The sequence below is a fragment of the Salvelinus sp. IW2-2015 genome, linkage group LG18 (assembly GCF_002910315.2).
Source record: "Salvelinus sp. IW2-2015 linkage group LG18, ASM291031v2, whole genome shotgun sequence".
In the NCBI taxonomy this organism is placed as follows: domain Eukaryota; kingdom Metazoa; phylum Chordata; class Actinopteri; order Salmoniformes; family Salmonidae; genus Salvelinus; species Salvelinus sp. IW2-2015.
The window spans coordinates 31,165,357-31,184,013 of record NC_036858.1 but is presented as its reverse complement, the minus strand read 5'-3'; the positions used below and the strand labels follow the sequence as shown (position 1 = coordinate 31,184,013).

Here is an 18,657-nt window from a genome sequence, read left to right as displayed (position 1 = left end):
GTAGTGTTGCCCTTGCTCTGCAAGGCCGCGCTTTTGTGGAGCGAGTGGTACGACGCTTCGTGGGTGTCAGTTGTTGATGTGTGCAGAGGGTTCCTGGTTCGCGTCAGGGCGAGGGGCGGTCTAAGAATTATACTGTATCCATCCCGCTGAAGAGATATGTGGTTGCATGCCTGGAGCAAAACAATATACTATCATTATGTTTTCGTTTGAGCTGTTAAGCAGAAAGCTAAGTAATTAGCTTTTTGGCAAACAGTAGCATAGACTAGTTTTTACAATTTTATTTTACTCTTATTGTTATATATCCTGATGGCTAGTCACTTTACTCTGATGTCATGTACATATCTCCCTCAAATACCATGTACTTCTGCACATTAATCTGGTACTCCCTGTATATAGCTCCATTCTTGTCTATTTTATTTTATTCCTCTTGTGTTACTATTTTTGTTGGGAAGGGCTCGTAAGCAAGCAAATCACGGTCAAGTGTATACCAGTTGTATACGGCGCATGTGACAAATTTCATTTGATTTGATTTTGATTTGATGGTTGGCGTAGTGAGGCGAAAATTGTTGCGGCTAATGTTGTAGTTAAATTTCTTACATATTATGAGCACATAAAGGCTTCATAATTCATAAAGGTCATGTTAACTGACATATATTATCMCTTAGAACAAAACGTATAAGATCTCCTAAACCTGTGTTAATCTCAGACCTTATTTTCGGCGTATATCCCAAAACCCAAATATTTTCCCAATTCATTCCCCCAATACAATGCACAAAGAAAATGCTAACTTATTTCCAGGTTTTAGAACCATAAATTGGCGAGCTCAATTATAAAACAGGTTGTTTGGATCCTGGATGCTGATTGGTTGATAGCAGGGAGCGATAGCACCACAATCCCCGGGTAATGCCTATTAACAATACCATTTGAATTATCAATGCACATCCACTGTCCCACAGCCCAGGCCTCCAATTAATAACCTTCATCTCCCCTGGACAAAAGTGTCTAGACATACACTACCGTTCATAAGTTTGGGGTCACTTAGAAATGTCCTTGTTTTTGAAAGAAGAGCAATTTTTTGGGGCTATTAAAATAACAGAAATAGCGTAGACTTTGTTAATGTTGTAAATGACTATTGTAGCTGGAAACGGCTGATTTTTAATGAAATATCTACATGGGCGTACAGAGGTCCATTATCAGCAACCATCACACCTGTGTTSCAAAGGCACGTTGTGTTAGCTAATTCAAGTTGATCATTTTAAAAGGCGAACTGATCATTAGAAAACCCTTTAGCAATTATGTTAGCACAGCTGAAAACTGTTGTTCTGATTAAACAAGCAATAAAACTGGCCTTCTTTAGACTAGTTGAGTATCTGGAGCATCAGCATTTGTGGGTTCGATTACAGGTTCAAAATGGCCAGAAACAAAACACTTTCTTCTGAAACTCGTCAGTCTGTTATTGTTCTGAGAAATTAAGGCTATTCCATGTGAGAAATTGCCAAGAAACTGAAGATTTCGTACAATGCTGTGTACTACTCCCTTCACAGAACAGTGCAAATTGGCTCTAACCAGAATAGAAAGAGGAGTGGGAGGCCCCGGTGCACAACTGAGCAAGAGGACAAGTACATTAGAGTGTCTAGTTTGAGAAACAGACGCCTCACAAGTCCTCAACTGGCAGCTTCATTAAATAGTACCCGCAAAACACCAGTCTCAACGTCAACAGTGAAGAGGCGATTCCGGGATGCTGGCCTTCTAGGCAGATTCCCTCTGTCCAGTGTCTGTGTTCTTATGCCCATCTTAATCTTTTATTTTTATTGGCCAGTCTGAGATATGTATTTTTCTTTGCAACTCTTTAACTTTTACTTAAGTCATTTTCTATTAAGGTATCTTTACTTTTACTCAAGTATGACAATTGGGTACTTTTTTCACCACTGGTCGTCTGTGATCAGGCCTAGCACCGTCGTGTCGTCTACAAACTTTGATGTTTTTGGAGTCGTGCGCAGCCACGCAGTCGTGGGTCAACAGGGAGTACAGGAGGGGACTAAGCACCCACCCCTGAGAGGCCCCCGGGTTGAGTGTCAGTATGGCGGATGTATTGTTGCCCACCCTCACCACCTGGGGTCGTCTTGTCAGGAAGTKCAGGATCCAGTTGCAGAGGYCGGTGTTCAGTCCCTGATCCTTAGCTTAGTGATGAGCTTCTAAGGCACTATGGTGTTGAACACTGATTCACTGTAGTGAATTTACAGCATTCAGTCAATCAATTAAATGTATTTATAAAGCCCTTTTTACATCAGCCGATGTCACAAAGTGCTATACAGAAACCCAGCCTAAAACCCCAAACAGCAATCAACGCAGATGGAGAAGCACGGTGGCTAGGAAAAACTCCCTAGAAAGGCAGGAACCTAGGAAGAAACCTAGAGAGGAACCAGGCTCTGAGGGGTGGCCAGTCCTCTTCTGGCTTTGCCGGGTGGATATTATAGTAGTACATGGCCAAGATGTTCAAATGATTGCTGGATGATTATTTTTACGTTTAATATTGCGGGCAATGGAGTTGCCAATGACTAGGGTTTTCAATTTGTCAGAGCTAATGGTGGGAGGCTTCGGCGGCTCAGACCCCWTAACGGGTGGAGGAGAGACGAGAGAAGGCTCGGCCTCTGACTCCGACTCGTTGCTTAATGGGGAGAACCAGTTGAAAGTTTGTCGGTTGAATGAGCGACAGCGGTTGAGCATTCTGACAGCATTTCCTTCCAGAAGCCATGAGAAAATTGTCAGGCTGCGGGGACTGTGCGAGGGGATTTATACTACTGTCTGTACTTATTGGTGGCACAGACGCTGTTTCATCCTTTCCTACACTTAAATTACTATTGCCTGACGATTGCGTCTGAAGCTGGGCTTGCAGCACGACTATCCTCACCATAAGGCGATAGTTCTCCTGTATATTATGAGTACAGTGACTGCAATTAGATGGCATGATGTTAATGTTACTACTTAGCTTCGGCTGGTGGAGGTCCTGTAGAACCATGTCCAGATAAAGCATCCGGGGTGAAAAAGTAAAATGAAAAAAGTTGAGTGAGGGAAAAATAAAAATGTAAAATGGTTATAAAAAATGTAAAAGTACAAACCGTAAAGTTGGCAGGTAGCAAAGTAACGTTAGCAACAAACCGCACAGCAGCACGGAAACAAGTCTGGAAGTTGTGACCAGAAATGACAACACGAATCAATCACACAGCATTCTCACATAGCTGTTCCTTTTGTCCAGGTGGGAAAGGGCAGTGTGGAGTGCATTAGAGATTGCGTCATCTGTGGATGTGTTGGGGCGGCATGCGAATTGGAGAGAGRCCAGGGTGTCTGGGACGATGGTGTTGGTGTGAGTCATGACCAGCCTTTCAAAACATTTCATGGCATGGCTTCAAATGTGAGTGATACGGGGCAATAGTAATTTAGACAGGATACCTTGGTGTTCTTGGGCACAGGGACTATGGTGGTCTGCTTGAAACATGTAGGTATTACAGACTGGGTCAGGGAGAGATTGYAAATGTCAGTGAAGACACTTGCCAGCTGGTTTGCGCATACTGTGAGTACGCGTCCTGGTAGTCCATCTGGACKTGTGGCTTTGTGAATGTTAACCTGTTTAAAGGTCTTACTCACATCAGCTACACATCAGCTACGGAGAGCGTGGTCACACAGAACAGCTGGTGCTCTGACAAATGGTTCAATGTTGCTTGCCTCGAAGCGAGCATWGAACGCATTTTGCTCATCTGGTAGGCTCGCGTCACTGGGCAGCTCTCGGCTGGATTTCCCTTTGTAATCCGTGATAGTTTGCAAGCCCTGCCACATCTGATGAGCATCAGAGCRGGTGTAGTAGGATTCAATCTTACTCCTGTATTGACGCTTTGCCTGTTTGATGATTCATAGCAGGATTTCTWATAAGCGTCCGGGTTAGTGTCCCGCTCCTTTAAACATGCAAGGTCACTCACCCACCATTGCTGCTAAGTCACTCACCCACCATTGCTGCTAAGTCACTCACCCACCATTGCATGTTGTACCAAATGGTGGGTTGGACCCCGCTTTATATGCGCAGACAGCTACATTGTTATGTGTTCATTTACAAAGGCATTCTGGGTAAACTCCCTCTCTACCTCTAGCCTGCTCTCCTTCACCACCAGTAGTTACCAGATGCAGTCTACTAGGTGGTTGCTGCTTAAATTCCCCAGGGCTTTTACGAAGTTAGGCAAGACTGCCTTCTCCTATGTGCACCAGAGGCATGGAACAGGAAACAATCTATTGCTTCACCTAGATTTATTAGTGCTCCTCAATGCAAGATTGTGTGTTTCTGTAGACTGGATTGTGTTGTTGTTGTGCTGATTGTATCGTACACATTATTTTTTGTTGTTGTAATGTTGTATTGATTGCTGCTGCCTTCTTGGCCAGGTATCCCTTGCTTCTCAATGGACTTTTCCTGGTTAAATAAATGCATGTGTACAGTCATGTAAGCCCTAAATGTACTCAGACAGAAATGCAGATTAGACTTAGATTTTCTTTATTTAAATACAACCATTCTATCTGTAAACAACATAAGCTCTATACAAAATAGCTGGTTCCATAAAAAATAAGGGAAAAAAACTATATGGCTTGCAGAAACAACCATTTCTTCAAGAGATATATGCACTGTTGCACTTGTACATTCTATTTAAGCAGCAATAAGCTAGAGATGCCCACATAAGGTGTTCGGGTGTGACAAAGTACAGAATCCAGAAGTAGCAGGTCCTCTATTTATGTGAGTATAAGTCATATTTTAAATCTTGTAGAAAATGTACAAACTTTTCAAATAATAATTAGGTATTTTTCTCTTGAATTATTTCCATTGTAACAAATGTGGGCCCACTTTTCCCCCAACTACATCCACTGTGAGCATAGAAATCTGTCCTAAAGGGTTTAAGAGCAGTGAAAATATTCTGCACTTATTCTCAAAAACTGATTTTAGAAATACAACATTTGTTCCAACCAACATCCAATTGCCTTATACCTGATCCTCAACACAACAGTAACTTTTCCAGAACAGTTCATTTTCAGTTTCAGTCCTTTGTCAAAATACATATTCTGATGGCAACAGAGATACTCACATAATATTGTCCTGGTCCAAATATCAAGATTGCACTGAGTGGGGCGTGGAGTATTTTAGTATTTCATTGAGAAGAGCGATGTCAGAAGTGACAGGGTGTCAGTCAGACAGACATTAAATAGGTCACACAATGATTTTATAACCAGTGAACAATGTTTAATCTTCTCAAAATTAGTTTTTYTTGCCTGATTTATAATCCCCTTTTTGTGTGTCAATTGATTTATTCATAATGTCATTTATGATGACCTTTCTGATTTTTCATTAGACGTATGTGCAGTTTTGGATTGGCAAAACACAAGTGAAATCCACTCTCTTGTTTACCCATGTTATTAAAATGGAGCTCTCCAAGAGAAAAACCACTCACAAAACGCTCACCTTTGTGTGTGAGAGTGTGTGTGTGTCTGTGAGAGAGAGAAAAAGAGTCAGGCAGACAGAAAGATAGACGAAGAAGAAGAGGGACAGAATATGGATAGAGAAAGTCCAGCTTGTGGTCCATGTGTGGCTTGGATTTTTAATGGTATTAAGAGTCTGTTACATCTGTAGCAGTTAGAATCCCTGATGAATGTTGTGGAAATGTTCTTTAAATTGGAGTAGAATCGAGGGAGATCTGATTGATGTGGATTTATGTCAAGGAAAAGTAGGCTGGTCAGATTTACAAGTCCTAATTGCTGTGGAGCAATGCGACTTTCTATGAGTTTATAAATGAGAGCAGAGATAATATACCATGTTTGTCGTGTGAAGGATGACAAGAGTAAGTGACAGGAAATTATTTCCGTTGGTAAGGAGGCTCTTACAGAGATAGGCTACATGTTGCTGCCTGTTCCCTTCGCGTTCAAAACTCATTGTTTGCTCACATTCTCAAAGTGAATTCTCAAGTTGTTTACTCTCAGGCTCTTTGGTGTGATATTGCACCTGTTGGTTTGAGTTCATCGTCGGCATAGAGATATTAGGGCCGTTGGAATTGCAAACTCCCCCTGTTGGAAGTTGTTGAAGTTTTAATYAAATTGGTTTTCCTCCAGGGAAGTTGTAGTGAGAATAGGAAGGAATGCTTAGATGACAGGCTCTTGCAATACAATTCTTCCAATACCGCTGAACAACACCATCCTGCATACTAATATAAATGCAAATCTAACATTTTCAAAGTCGATTAAGTCTAGTCAAGCCTTCTCTTCTTCAAGTCCCTGATGCCCAAAGTTCTGAAATAACGGTTTTAATCAATCTTATCCCATCAACATTCCACATAGTTAAAGCATTGTGACTACTGGGTTTGGAAAACAGCCAAGTGAAAGCGGGGGTAGATCAGAGAGAGCAGATGGGGCTGTCTGCAGCTAGTGGAAACTATAACACTGAGGACAAAGCAAAGGAACTAAATCTGTTTCAAAAGAACCAGCATCACTAGTACAATTAGACTGTGAGTCCCGGCAGTCAATATCTATCACATCAAATAGAGCARTCTGACAATAACACTCATATACATTAATGATTACCTTGATGAACTTTCATTTTCTGCTCCCACTATAAAAAGTGCTTCTGGAAGATATAAAACTGCTTTGGTTGAAAATAGAATTCAGATAAAATGAGGTCAAGAACAGATGGGGGGTTTTCAGAGAGCAAACCCTTTACAATATTACATTTACAGATTCTGTTAGCGAACACGGAAACCCAGTCCTAGAGCAAACACATCTATGCACAATCTGAGGAAAAAAGAGATGGTGCTWGTTAGGGATAACAGGTAGTGCTGATATGAAGAGAACACACGATGATCCCATTCCCAATTCCCCACGAAATAAATTAGTGAAGGCATGATAAAAGCTTTTCAGAGTCACCCAAATTCACTCTGGCAGGAAAGGAGGCTGAATGTGTCACACAAGCCACCCAAACATGGCGTCGACAGAGTGTCGAGGAGAAGCGGGTGGGCCAGACAACAACATTGAGAGGAGTGCCTACCAAGGCTGTGGTGGTTGTGCCGAGTGCCTTTGTTTTGACAGGAAGAGGCTACCAAGGTTTTGAGACCAGCCACAAATGGTTCCACTCCTCCAGTCAGAAGACTCGCAGCGCTCACGAGGCTGAGGCAGACATGCCCTCTCCTCACTGCACTGTGTGGTGTCAGCCGAACCACCAGTTTCTCCATGACACACTCTCGCTCTGTGGCTCCGTGTTCCACATTAAAYACCTGCCTACACAGCTGAGCTGACAGACCCATACGGTACTGTACTCTTTCTTGTTCAACCCCTCCCACCCCCTCTCTTGGTTTCTGCGAAAAAATACCTTTCAAAACCACTTTGCATTGGTTTGGTATTCAGGTGGAATGGTTAATAGGTTTAGAATGTGACCTTGTTTGAGTTGTAAATGGGCTCATTCAAATTCACAAAGTGTTGTGTTTTTATATTTGTCAGGTTTGCCTACGGAAGCGTGAGCGTTGAAGTGAAAGATTAAAGGGAACAGTGTTCACTYTACTCATACGCTTTGGTTCTTGGTAATGCATTGTTGTTCACTGACTGGCCAAAGGAACACTAGAAATAAATGATCTATGAAAGAGAAGAGAAATGTCACCTTCCATCCTCACACTGTGACATTGCCAGAAGTGTGGGATTGAAAATTGCATTAAAACTCAAATCKCTTTTGTGGCATGTCGCCATGTGAGAAGAAGGTTGTACTGTGAGACTGGCTAAATTCTGTATAATCCACAGTAATATGAAGGCCTCTGTCTGGTCTGACACAATCCAGTTGCCCTCCAACGATGACATCCTGTCAGGGACATCTGCCCCGAACACCACTGTCCCCATGGCAGCCGTGGAAACAGTCCTTGTCCCCATCGGGTTCCGTTACTTCCTATTTGGAATTGACTGTTGAAGAAGAAGGCTGTGCTATATGCAAACCTCAAAACACATAACCCCTCATACTGATGTTCCAAGACGAGGGATAAATCAACAAAATACGTTAAATAAAGTGTGAGACCAATGATAGAGGCCATGTTTCCGATCGATGCACACTTCCAGGGTGGATGGAGGTCTCTGAAGAGTTGTCAGGGGGAGTAGCGACATCAGGGGTCCCTCAGTTGAGAAACTCTGCGGACAGGCTCCGCGTACAGCGGGCCGAGCGGAACTTGAGCTCATGGTAGCACTGCACGAAGCTGTGGTAGATGAAGGTGATGGGCAGTGCCAGGAGCACGATGCCGCTCACCACGCACAGGCCACCCAGCACTCGCCCAGGCACAGTGATGGGGTACATGTCTCCATAGCCCACAGTGGTCATGGAGATAATAACCCACCAACAGGCGGCGGGAATGCTGGCGTAGTCCTCGTTCGGCGACTCCAGGTCCAGGCCATGCTCCAGCAGCTGGGCTAGAGCACTGAAGATGGCCATAGGCACGCAGATAAACAGCAGCAGCATCACCATTTCCCGGTAGCAGCGACTCAGCGTTAGCCCCAGAGTCTGCAGGCCCAGGAAGTGACGGGCCAGCTTGATCACCCAGAAGATGCGCATCATGCGCAGAACGCGCAGGGTGACGCCCGCCCGCTGAAGCTGGGAGTTCTCCCCTGTCAGCATCGTCATGGAGATGGAGATGTAGTAGGGCGTGATGGCCAGTAGGTCGATGATGTTGAGGGGCCGTTTGACAAACTCACACTTGTCCCGCGACACGATGAAGCGCACAATGCACTCAGCGGTGAACCATCCGATACACACAGCCTCGATGATCCTGTGGGAGGGAGAACCAGGCAGAGTTACCGCGAGCATGAGAGCTGGAAATTCCACTGTAGGTCTACACACTACTGTATATCTACAAGCAATGGACTGCAGACATTACACTCTTACAAAAAAAAGTTGCTACGTAGAAATCCATTTTGGTTTCTGGTAGAACCCTTTCACTGAAGGGTTCTTAAATGGTTTATTGAGGGTTAGGGCCTATTCGTTGGGCGAAAGTGTTTTGAAAAAAAAGAAAAGGGTTAGCCTACAGCAGTGMTTCCCAACTCCTGTCCTTGGATACCCCCAACAGCACACATTTTTGTTGTAGCCCCAGACAAACTGACCTGATTCAACTCATTGAGGGCTTGATGATTAGTTGACAAGTTGAATCAGGTGTGCTTGTCTGGGCCTTTAACAAAAATGTGTGCTGTTGGGGGTACTCAAGGACTGGAGTTGGGAAACACTGGTCTACAGGGAAAGCCTTTATTAACCCTTTTTTCTGGTTGAATCAACATTGTTTCCATGTAATTTCAACCAAAAACAATCATGTGATGACGTTGAATCAACGTGGAAAACTGATTGGAGTTGCAAAAAGTCATCAACAAAAGGGAATTGTCTTTTTTTTCACCCAACTTTTAACCTAAGTCCAATGACATGGTGCCATTTTTTTGTTGAATTGACAATGGTTGACAACTCAACCAAATGTAAATCAAAACTATACGTTGAACTGACGTCTGTGCCCAGTGGGATATGACTTATGGACGCTCTTACATTTTGATGCAATAAATTGATTCTTGATATTCTAACATTTTGACATCGTAATCCTGGTCATTTTGACATCGTAATCCTGTTGTAATTTACCAACCTGACCACCTGAATTTCTTTATGCCAGAACCTGCAGAAGATATTCTGCGTTTTTAAGTGAGGTTGTAATTTACACTATTATATTTGGCGCCATACTTTGCATTATTAACTAAGCTACATAGTGAGAAACAACCCTCAGACTGACGTAATCACATGATCATTTACAATGTTCTCAAGTAAACTAATTTGAAAACATAACAGCAGCAAATGTCAAATCAAAGTAGCATGCTCATTTTTGACTTTCATTTGATTCTGAGACCATTCCTGGGCCTGGACATTATAGACAAATGTATTGCAGCTCAGTGTGTACAGAATACTCCAGGCAAGAATATGGTAGAGGCATACTGATAAGGGATTTTAAAGGCTTCTTTTCCACCTTAATTATACCATGAATTAAAGGCAAGTTAGACTTGGTTGAGACTGAGCCCTGAGTATGCCTATTAGGTGTAGAGCGCGTGAGGACAGACTGCCACAAATGACCAGAGTAGAGGTAGGGCTGTAATGAGGGATTGCAGTCAGCTAGTCAAAAGCCAGTTACAGTTTAGTCCATCAAAATATGCTGTTGTCATATGCTGATATACAGTGCCTTGCAAAAGTATTCATTCCCCTTGGTGTTTTTCCTATTTTGTTGCATTACAACCTGTAATTTAAAGGGATTTTTATTTGGATTTCATGTAATGGACATACACAAAATAGTCCAAATCGGTGAAGTGAAATGAAAAAAAATAACTTGTTTAAAAAAAAAGTGTTGCGTGCATATGTATTCACCCCCTTTGCTATGAAGCCCCTAAATAAGATCTGGTGCAATCAATTACCTTTAGAAGTCACATAATTAGTTAGATTGCACACAGGTGGACTTTATTTAAGTGTCACATGATCTGTCACATGATCTCAGTATTTTTACACCTGTTCTGAAAGGCCTCAGAGTCTGCAACACCACTAAGCAAGGGGCACCACCAAGCAAGCGGCACCATGAAGACCAAGGAGCTCTCCAAACAGGTCAGGGACAAAGTTGTGGAGAAGTACAGATCAGAGTTGGGTTAAAAAAAAAAGATCCGAAACTTTGAACATCCCAAGGAGCACCATTAAATCCATTATTAAAAAATGGAAAGAATATGGCACCACAACAAACCTGCCAAGAGAGGGCCGCCCACCAAAACTCAAAAGACCATGCAAGGAGGGCATTAATCAGAGAGGCAACAAAGATACCAAAGATAACCCTGAAGGATCTGCAAAGCTCCACAGCGGAGATTGAAGAATCTATCCATAGGACCTCTTTAAGCCGTACACTCCACAGAGCTGGGCTTTACGGAAGTGGCCAGGAAAAATAAGCAAACACGTTTGGTGTTCGCCAAAAGCCATGTGGGAGACTCCCCAAAAATATGGAAGAAGGTACTCTGTTCAGATGAGACTAAAATTGAGCTTTTTGGCCATCAAGGAAAACGCTATGTCTGGTGCAAACCCAACACCTCTCATCACCCCGAGAATACCATCCCCACAGTGAAGCATGGCGGTGGCAGCAGCATCATGCTGTGGGGATGTATTTCATTGGCAGGGACTGGGAAACTGGTCAGAATTGAAGGAATGATGAATGGCGCTAAATCCAGGGAAATTCTTGAGGGAAACCCGTTTGTCTTCCAGAGATTTGAGACTGGGACGGAGGTTCACCTTCCAGCAGGACAATGACCCTAAGCATACTGCTAAAGCAACACTCAAGTGGTTTAAGGGGAAACATTTAAATGTCTTGGAATAGCCTAGTCAAAGCCCAGACCTCAATCCAATTGAGAATCTGTGGTATGACTTACAGATTGCTGTACACCAGCGGAACCCATTCAACTTGAAGGAGCTGGAGCAGTTTTCCTTGAAGAATGGGCAAAAATCCCAGTGGCTAGATGTGCCAAGCTTATAGAGACATACCCCAACAGAATTGCAGCTGTAATTGCTGCAAAATGTGTCTCTACAAAGTATTGACTTTGGGGGGGTGAATAGTTATGCACGCTCAAGTTCTGTTTTTTTGTCTTATTTCTTTTTTGTTTCACAATAAAAAATATTTTGCATCTTCAAAGTGGTAGGCATGTTGTGTGAATCAAATGATACAACCCCCCCKAAAAATGTATTTTAATTTAATGCATCCTAAGTTGCTTGAGTAGAATGTGAGTACCCTTTACTGTATTACCTTGGGACAACTGGCATTTGTGACATCATGCTCACTTAAAAACATTTGCCCATTTAAAAGGGAAACAAATCAGATACAACTATAACCTCCCACCACTGGCTTAGAACAATACCTACCTGCATTGCCTACACACACACACACACACACACACACACACACACACACACACACACACANCACACACACACACACACACACACACACACACACACACACACACACCACACACACACACCACACACCACACACACACACAAATAGTGTTGGGTGCCTTTCAGGTACCAATACCTTGAGAGCGGTCCGCGTGGCAGTCATGGATACAAGACAGACACACAGGTTAAAGAGCAAAGTGAGAGCAGACAAGAAAGGGATGACAAACAGCTCTGTAGACAAATGGACAGAAGTATTGGCTGACACACAGTTATATGTATTGATACATGGCTAAATTTGATTGATTCATGTTCTGATCTCCTTCAAAACATTGAAAGTAAACATGAGTCTTTAAAAAAGTAGACATGAAACTGAGTGTATTACACCAAGAAACAGCCATACATAATTATTTGTACCTGTCTCCTTGACAGTCTCCTATGATAAAGGTAGGCGTACTCTACCTGAAATCAGCACATTGGACAGGTACTGCAGGCTACCACTAAAAATCAGCACTGTAGACAGGTCCTGAGTATTATAGTAGGCTACCTCTAAAATCAGTGCCTTGGAGAGGTACTGTCAGATGCCACTAAAATCAGTACTTGGAGAGGTACTGTTGGATGCCACTAAAATCAGCAACTTGGACAGTTACCGATACATACGCGCTCATCCAAAAAGGGAGCCGAGACAGTCACAACTCATTTACATGTACTGCCTTAATCTAAATGTATCACTGTAAACATGTGTTGTCTGTAACAAGAGAGGCAACGCTCCAACTTGTTAAGTTCTTCAGCCTCTCTTGTGTTAAAGACTATGACGACTTAGGGCTGAAAGATAAAATGCATGACAAAAACGACAATAGTGCAAGGGACAGTGGTGCTGCTGGCAATGAACATTTAGATTGAACACCTTTAAGTGTCCGTATAGTATAATATGTCATATTGTAATGACAATTGGCCAACATACAAAATGGAGACTTTGGCACATGAAATGTGTTGTTCACTTGGTAGGATCAGACCAGAAGCTCCCTTGACATWTAACTTTAATAAACATTCAGCTCATCCTCTGCCCCCTTCCCCACAGGGGTTCTTACAATCTGTTGCCAGGAGACCATGTGGTCGGGGACCAGGGCCGTTTCCAGCATTTTGGGGGCCCTAAGCAAGATTTGGTCTCCCCCCCACCTCATGGCCAAAACATTTTAGTGGTCCCCTTCTTGGCGGCGGAGAGAAAATGTGCAGCTCTACACATTTTGCCATGGTATGGAGATCAAATGTAGCAGTTTTAATGCTCATTTCCTGCAGCAAGGTGAAATAATAAAATAATTAAAAAAGAGTTCTATAATAAGACATTGAGAAGATTTTGCAGTTTTAAAGCTCATTTCCTGCAATTCTACACAGTTTGCCATGACTTATTCCATGTTCATATGATATTGTATCTGAATGAGAATAACTAACAAAATCAATGAGTACTCCCTGGTGGTTAGGGCCCCTGGCCACGTCAGTAATTCGGCCACGATTACTACAAGGTTTAGATAGCTGGCTAGACCAATTTACTTAGCAATCTATAAAATATAAGGTGACATGGGCTAATTGAGTGACTGTCAGTGAATTACATTACCAAGAGGAAAGCTGCTGATGCACAACCAAATTTTGAAATTGCACAGGATTCTACTATCCTAACCAACAGTAAGTTGAGACCCTGACTGGCTTCTAAAAATAATAATAATAGTATATAATATATACATACTTTTTCCCCCAAACATTTGGTTGGGGCCGCTCTAGCAGCCATTTATGTTGCTTTGAAATGGCATTGTCGGGGACTACTAAATAGTAGGCCCAGTGGTGTAGTTGAGGGAAAACCCACCGTTTGCAGGAAAATGCATTGAAAGTAGGCCTATAGAGAGCGCTACTTGTTTTCACCAAGACAGGCAATAACAGTTTACAAACCTATTTTTGTCCAGATTGATGTTGAAATTGGACATCTAGCCATGTCCTGAGGACATCAGGAAATGCCTTCAAAACTAGCCATAGGGGCAACAGTGTGTAATGGCATTGTGGACGGGTGTAATCCCATGACTCTGGATCAGAAGGTTGCGTGTTCGATCCCAATCATGAACACAGGTTTGAAATGTTTGGTTTTAACCCTATCCCTTACCTTAACCATTTGGAATGAGTGCCTAAACAGAATGTTTTAACCCTATCCCAAACATTAACCATTCAGAATGAATGTTAAACTTAAAGCTGCAATATGTAATTTTTTGGGAGATCAGATCTGTTCTATGTACACTATTTCTATGTTTCCCATCCTTAAGTTTCGTTTTTGCATCTTTTACTTTCGGTTTTGTACACCAGCTTCAAACAGCTGAAAATACAATATTTTTGGTAATGGAAAATATATTTCACAGCGGTTTAGATGGTACAGTGATTCTCTAAACTATAATTGCTTGTTTTGTCACAAACTGAAATTAGGTGAACTATAAAAAAAATTGCAACCAGGAAATGGCAGAGCGATTTCTGAATAGTGCATCTTTAAGGTTTAATGTTTGATGTTTAATGCACTTAAACTTATTTTAATGCTTAAACTTAAATGTTATGTTTTACCTCCATTCCCAAACCTTAACCCTCAACTTAACCATTCGGAATGAGTGCCTTAACTTAACCCTTAACTTGGTTCCATTCCAGCCATTACAATGAGCCCGTCCTCCTATAGCTCCTCCCACCAGCCTCCACTGTATTATATGCAGAATACAACAATATACATTCTAAATTAGTGTTGGTAGGCCTATGTCACATCAGCTGAAATAAAACGTTGCGCAGTCTTGTAGTCCTTACAAGTTACAAGTCCATTGAGAAGTAGAGCATTGATCCTATGTAATGTAACAACATCGCAGGCAATCAAATAACGGAGAAATCTGGAAATATATAATAAAAAATAGGACATAGATACCCGGATGGATGCTCTAAAGAGTCTGGGTTGTACTGGTGTTCCTCCACGCTGTTGTTCTCAGCGGTTTTCCAATCTGGCAAAGTACTCACACAAAGCATCACCATGGACACTAAAACAAATATAACGGACACTGAGGCCAAGATTTGTGCTGCGACTGATGAAGTCGGCTCCTCAAAAGTACTTCTCATTCTCTCCAGCCACTTGGACTCCTCTCTCTCCGTGACCACGCGAGTCACCAAATTCTCGCCCTTCAACTCTTCCTCGAGTTTGACTTCCTCCTCGGAGAAATTAATGTACGAGTCTGACATCTTATTGTCCAGTCTCCGCTGGCAGCAAAACTCCAAGTGTGAGCTCTCCAGTCCCCAGTAAATCATCTCGTTATAGAATGATAGCTCGCACATCTGCGGGACGAACCGTAGCTTCCCGTACTTCACGTACAGCATGATGAAACAAAAAGCCTCCGAGTGCCTATCAAAGAAAAACTCGTTCCGTTCCCGATCGTAGTCGTCACACACTTCCAGTACTTCTTTCTCCGATGCGCATTTGTGCAAACGGCTCACTCTGCTCAGAGGGAAATCCTTTATCACATCCTTAGGGAACGCATATTTTGTGCCACCCACATTAAGGATACAGATGCTCTTCCCAAACTTCATCTTCCAATTGTTGACAGGTGTTTGCAAAGTACTGAAAAAGGCACCCTCTGCGATTTATACAGCGCCAAAAGGCACCCGTTCCTTATACAACCATCATGCGTTATCCCTCTCTAAGTCCAAAATAGGAGTCAATACGTCGTCATTGTGTTTGGCCGCTATTATTAGCTTTCTTTTGTTATTATCCTTCTGAGAGAGATCTGACCGACTGGAGTTGTCGTGAAGACCATGCAACAGAGCGCACTCGCCGTTTGCACCTGACTCCTTGCGCACGTCATGGTGTTCTGAGCGCCTGTAACTCAAGTGTCCAAACCAACTAGTCCTCCGTGTGCAGATCTGAGTAGTGTCACACGGGTCTCTCGCTCACACACACACACACACACAATTCTAGCTTGTATGTCTCCCTGGGTGTACCCCCCCCKAAAAAAAAWATATACACCGTTCTGCACTAACTGTAATTTTATTCAGGCATTTGGAACACAAATAAATATTAATAACATTTAAAACTATATAAATATAAAAATATACACAAAAGTAAGACTCATAAATATCAAAAAGAAGTAACTAAGACAAATAGAAACAAATGTGTGTTTATTTGGCACTCGAGCATCAATACATTACCCATCCCCCAACACTGTCAACCAAGAGTCAAGACTAAACCAATTCACCTTGGTGGTGTGCAGACAGGTTTTATATTATTCTTATCGATTTCGCACAAACCAGAAAAAATGCAACAATATGTCTGTGAAACTATATAGTCAAAGTATTATAAATGAATAGTGTTTTTTTTGGTAGCATTTCGTAGTGTGACTGATTTTACTAATTGTTACTGTAAAACATGGAACTGAAATCCCAGAGTTCCAATACACGGACTGGATTATGGTATAATGTTCACGACATTACATCGGGATAGATTTCTTTAAACTTTTACAGTATTCAGTTTTATTGGTAAAAATATTATAAATATAGGCCTAATCACAGTAGGCCCTGGTGCCTTTATGTGCTGTTTGACAAATTACTTATCATTAAATTGGCATATAACTTGATCCTTTTGTCAATAGGTTTTATGCAGCGCCACATTATCACAATGTATCGGGTAAGGAATCTAGGGCCACATAAAAAAAATCTGTAGGCTTATTAATGGATGATTGCGTTCCTCTTCAGATCCCTGAGATATTCATCTTTAACAGTATCGCAGCAAAAGGGAGGGAGCCTGTTGCCACAGTTGAGGTATCCTGGAAAAATACAGTATAAGAAACAGATTTGTAGGTACTCACAAGCTGCAGGGCACTCGGAGATTCAGCACCATAAGTGAACAGAGTCGGCACCTGTTCCTGGGAGAATCCTATTTAATGGAAGTATAAGCCTAAACAGAAAGACAAAGTCTGGTAGGGGAATATAGAAATTCTTCCTATTGAACAGGGACCTTGTAGCCAAAGACAGTAGGCTACAGTATGAAGAGAGGCTTCTACTGTTTCTCCAATATAAATACCCAATCACACTTGTAGGTGAAGTCATGGCCATGTTGGCTAGCTAAACTCATGCGTAGAAACACCTGGTGTCTGTCTCGCGCCGAACTGCGCACGTGCAGGCAGTCAAATCAAAGGCACTGCTTCGAAATAAAGTTGTTTTTGACGAAAATGAAAATGTTAGTTTGTCACGTTCACGYGGTTGGAGTAAAATCATGTTCAACTACTTAACACATTGGCTCGAGTCTAGGTTTTGCCTTTAGATTGAGAAAATTAACTATAAGATTTTTTTTGCTGTTCTCTCATTGACTTCTCAAACCCCAATTCCCGACCTGGTCTGTTTGGGCTGTTTTGCAAGCGTTTCCGAAAGTCTCGTGGTGTTGCGCCCCTGGGTTATAAACTCGGTGTTGTAGCAATGGTAAGGGCTGAAATGTTGCAGAAGGCAGGTAGGATCAGGTGCAAGTTGTGCTTTTATTTACAGATGACGATGGTGATCCAGACATTCAATTGAGATATTTGCAAATAATCCCAAGTATATATTTACAAACTTCTCAATAATACTTCCATGAAAAAAGATAGAAAATGAATAGGAACAGGCAAATCTGTCTATTCCTTTAAGACTAGGGTTGAATATTTTCCCGGTATTTTACAAATGTACCACGCCTAGAATAAAGACATTTTCTCCCGGGTAACCCGGTATTTCCCGCCAAAACCGGAAGTGTCATTCAAAAGCATTATGAACCATATAAATATGTCTGGATTTGATTAGAGCTTTAATCATGCAAATTAAAATATGATGCTACCTGAACCCGATGATGTATTAAATGTATTAAATACATTTAATGAGCCCTACATTAACGACATTTAATTAGCCCAAGCCCAAATGATTGTGCCATTGTCCAATATATAAATTATATAGGCTACTGCACATTACACACAACAGAAAAACATAAAAGCCCATAGATGTAGCTAGCTATATGTTCTCTTTGGTAAAATGAAGCTAGCTCCAGTAGGCTAATCCTTTTGAGTGTGAACTGTATTACTGTACTGTAATGTATTATATTGACTGGAACTATGCACATAATTCAAACCACGATAAAGCAGAAAAGAACATGTGATTCTAGTGCAGCACATGCAGCCTACAAAGTTACAAGTACAGGCTAGCGAATTTTATTTTAATAGAGCCTATTTGTATAATTAGTAGGCTGACGCATATACTGTACCTTCCATAATATTTATTCTAATGTTATTAGCCTGCTTACTCTTTCACTTTCTATTGTTGCTTCATTCCTTCCTCGCTTTCAACAGTTATATGAAATGCATTTCATTGTACTTATCTTCATCACAGCCGGTTGTGATACAGCCTGGAATCGAACCAGGGTCTGTAGTGACGCCTCTAGCACTGAGATGCAGTGCCTTAGACTGCTGCGCCACTCGGGAGCCCACAAATGTAGGCCTACCTGTCACAAGAAAAAAAGTTAGCATCATGAGATGATAGTTCTACATTCATTGTGAACTGTGCTCCATACTGAGATTGACTTTGTCCCCATCCTGAGCACGCCCCCATTTTCATCGACGGGCTGCAGTGGAGCAGGTTGA

General features: G+C 42.0%; 2 protein-coding genes across 3 annotated transcripts in view; one reads left to right on the top strand and one right to left on the bottom strand.

Moving 5' to 3' along the window:
* pkdcca (protein kinase domain containing, cytoplasmic a) overlaps positions 1–18,657 on the top strand; it is a 451,220-nt gene that overhangs the window by 327,157 nt on the left and 105,406 nt on the right. The gene's annotated exons all lie outside the window — the stretch shown is intronic.
* LOC111978349 (voltage-gated potassium channel regulatory subunit KCNG3) lies at positions 4,521–15,872 on the bottom strand. Its single transcript, XM_024008363.1, has 2 exons — positions 14,940–15,872; positions 4,521–8,819 (listed from the first exon to the last, which is right to left on the bottom strand). Exons 1-2 carry the CDS (start codon positions 15,590–15,592, stop codon positions 8,174–8,176), a joined length of 1,299 nt encoding a protein of 432 aa, XP_023864131.1. The 5' UTR covers positions 15,593–15,872; the 3' UTR covers positions 4,521–8,173.

Excerpts from the sequence above, each read along its gene's own strand:
- LOC111978349 (XM_024008363.1), bottom strand. The coding sequence starts at position 15,592 with ATGAAGTTTGGGAAGAGCATCTGTATCCTTAATGTGGGTGGCACAAAA. Across the intron at positions 8,820-14,939 it reads TCTTTAGAGCATCCATCCGG|GATCATCGAGGCTGTGTGTA; the intron begins GTATCTATGTCC and ends TCCCTCCCACAG.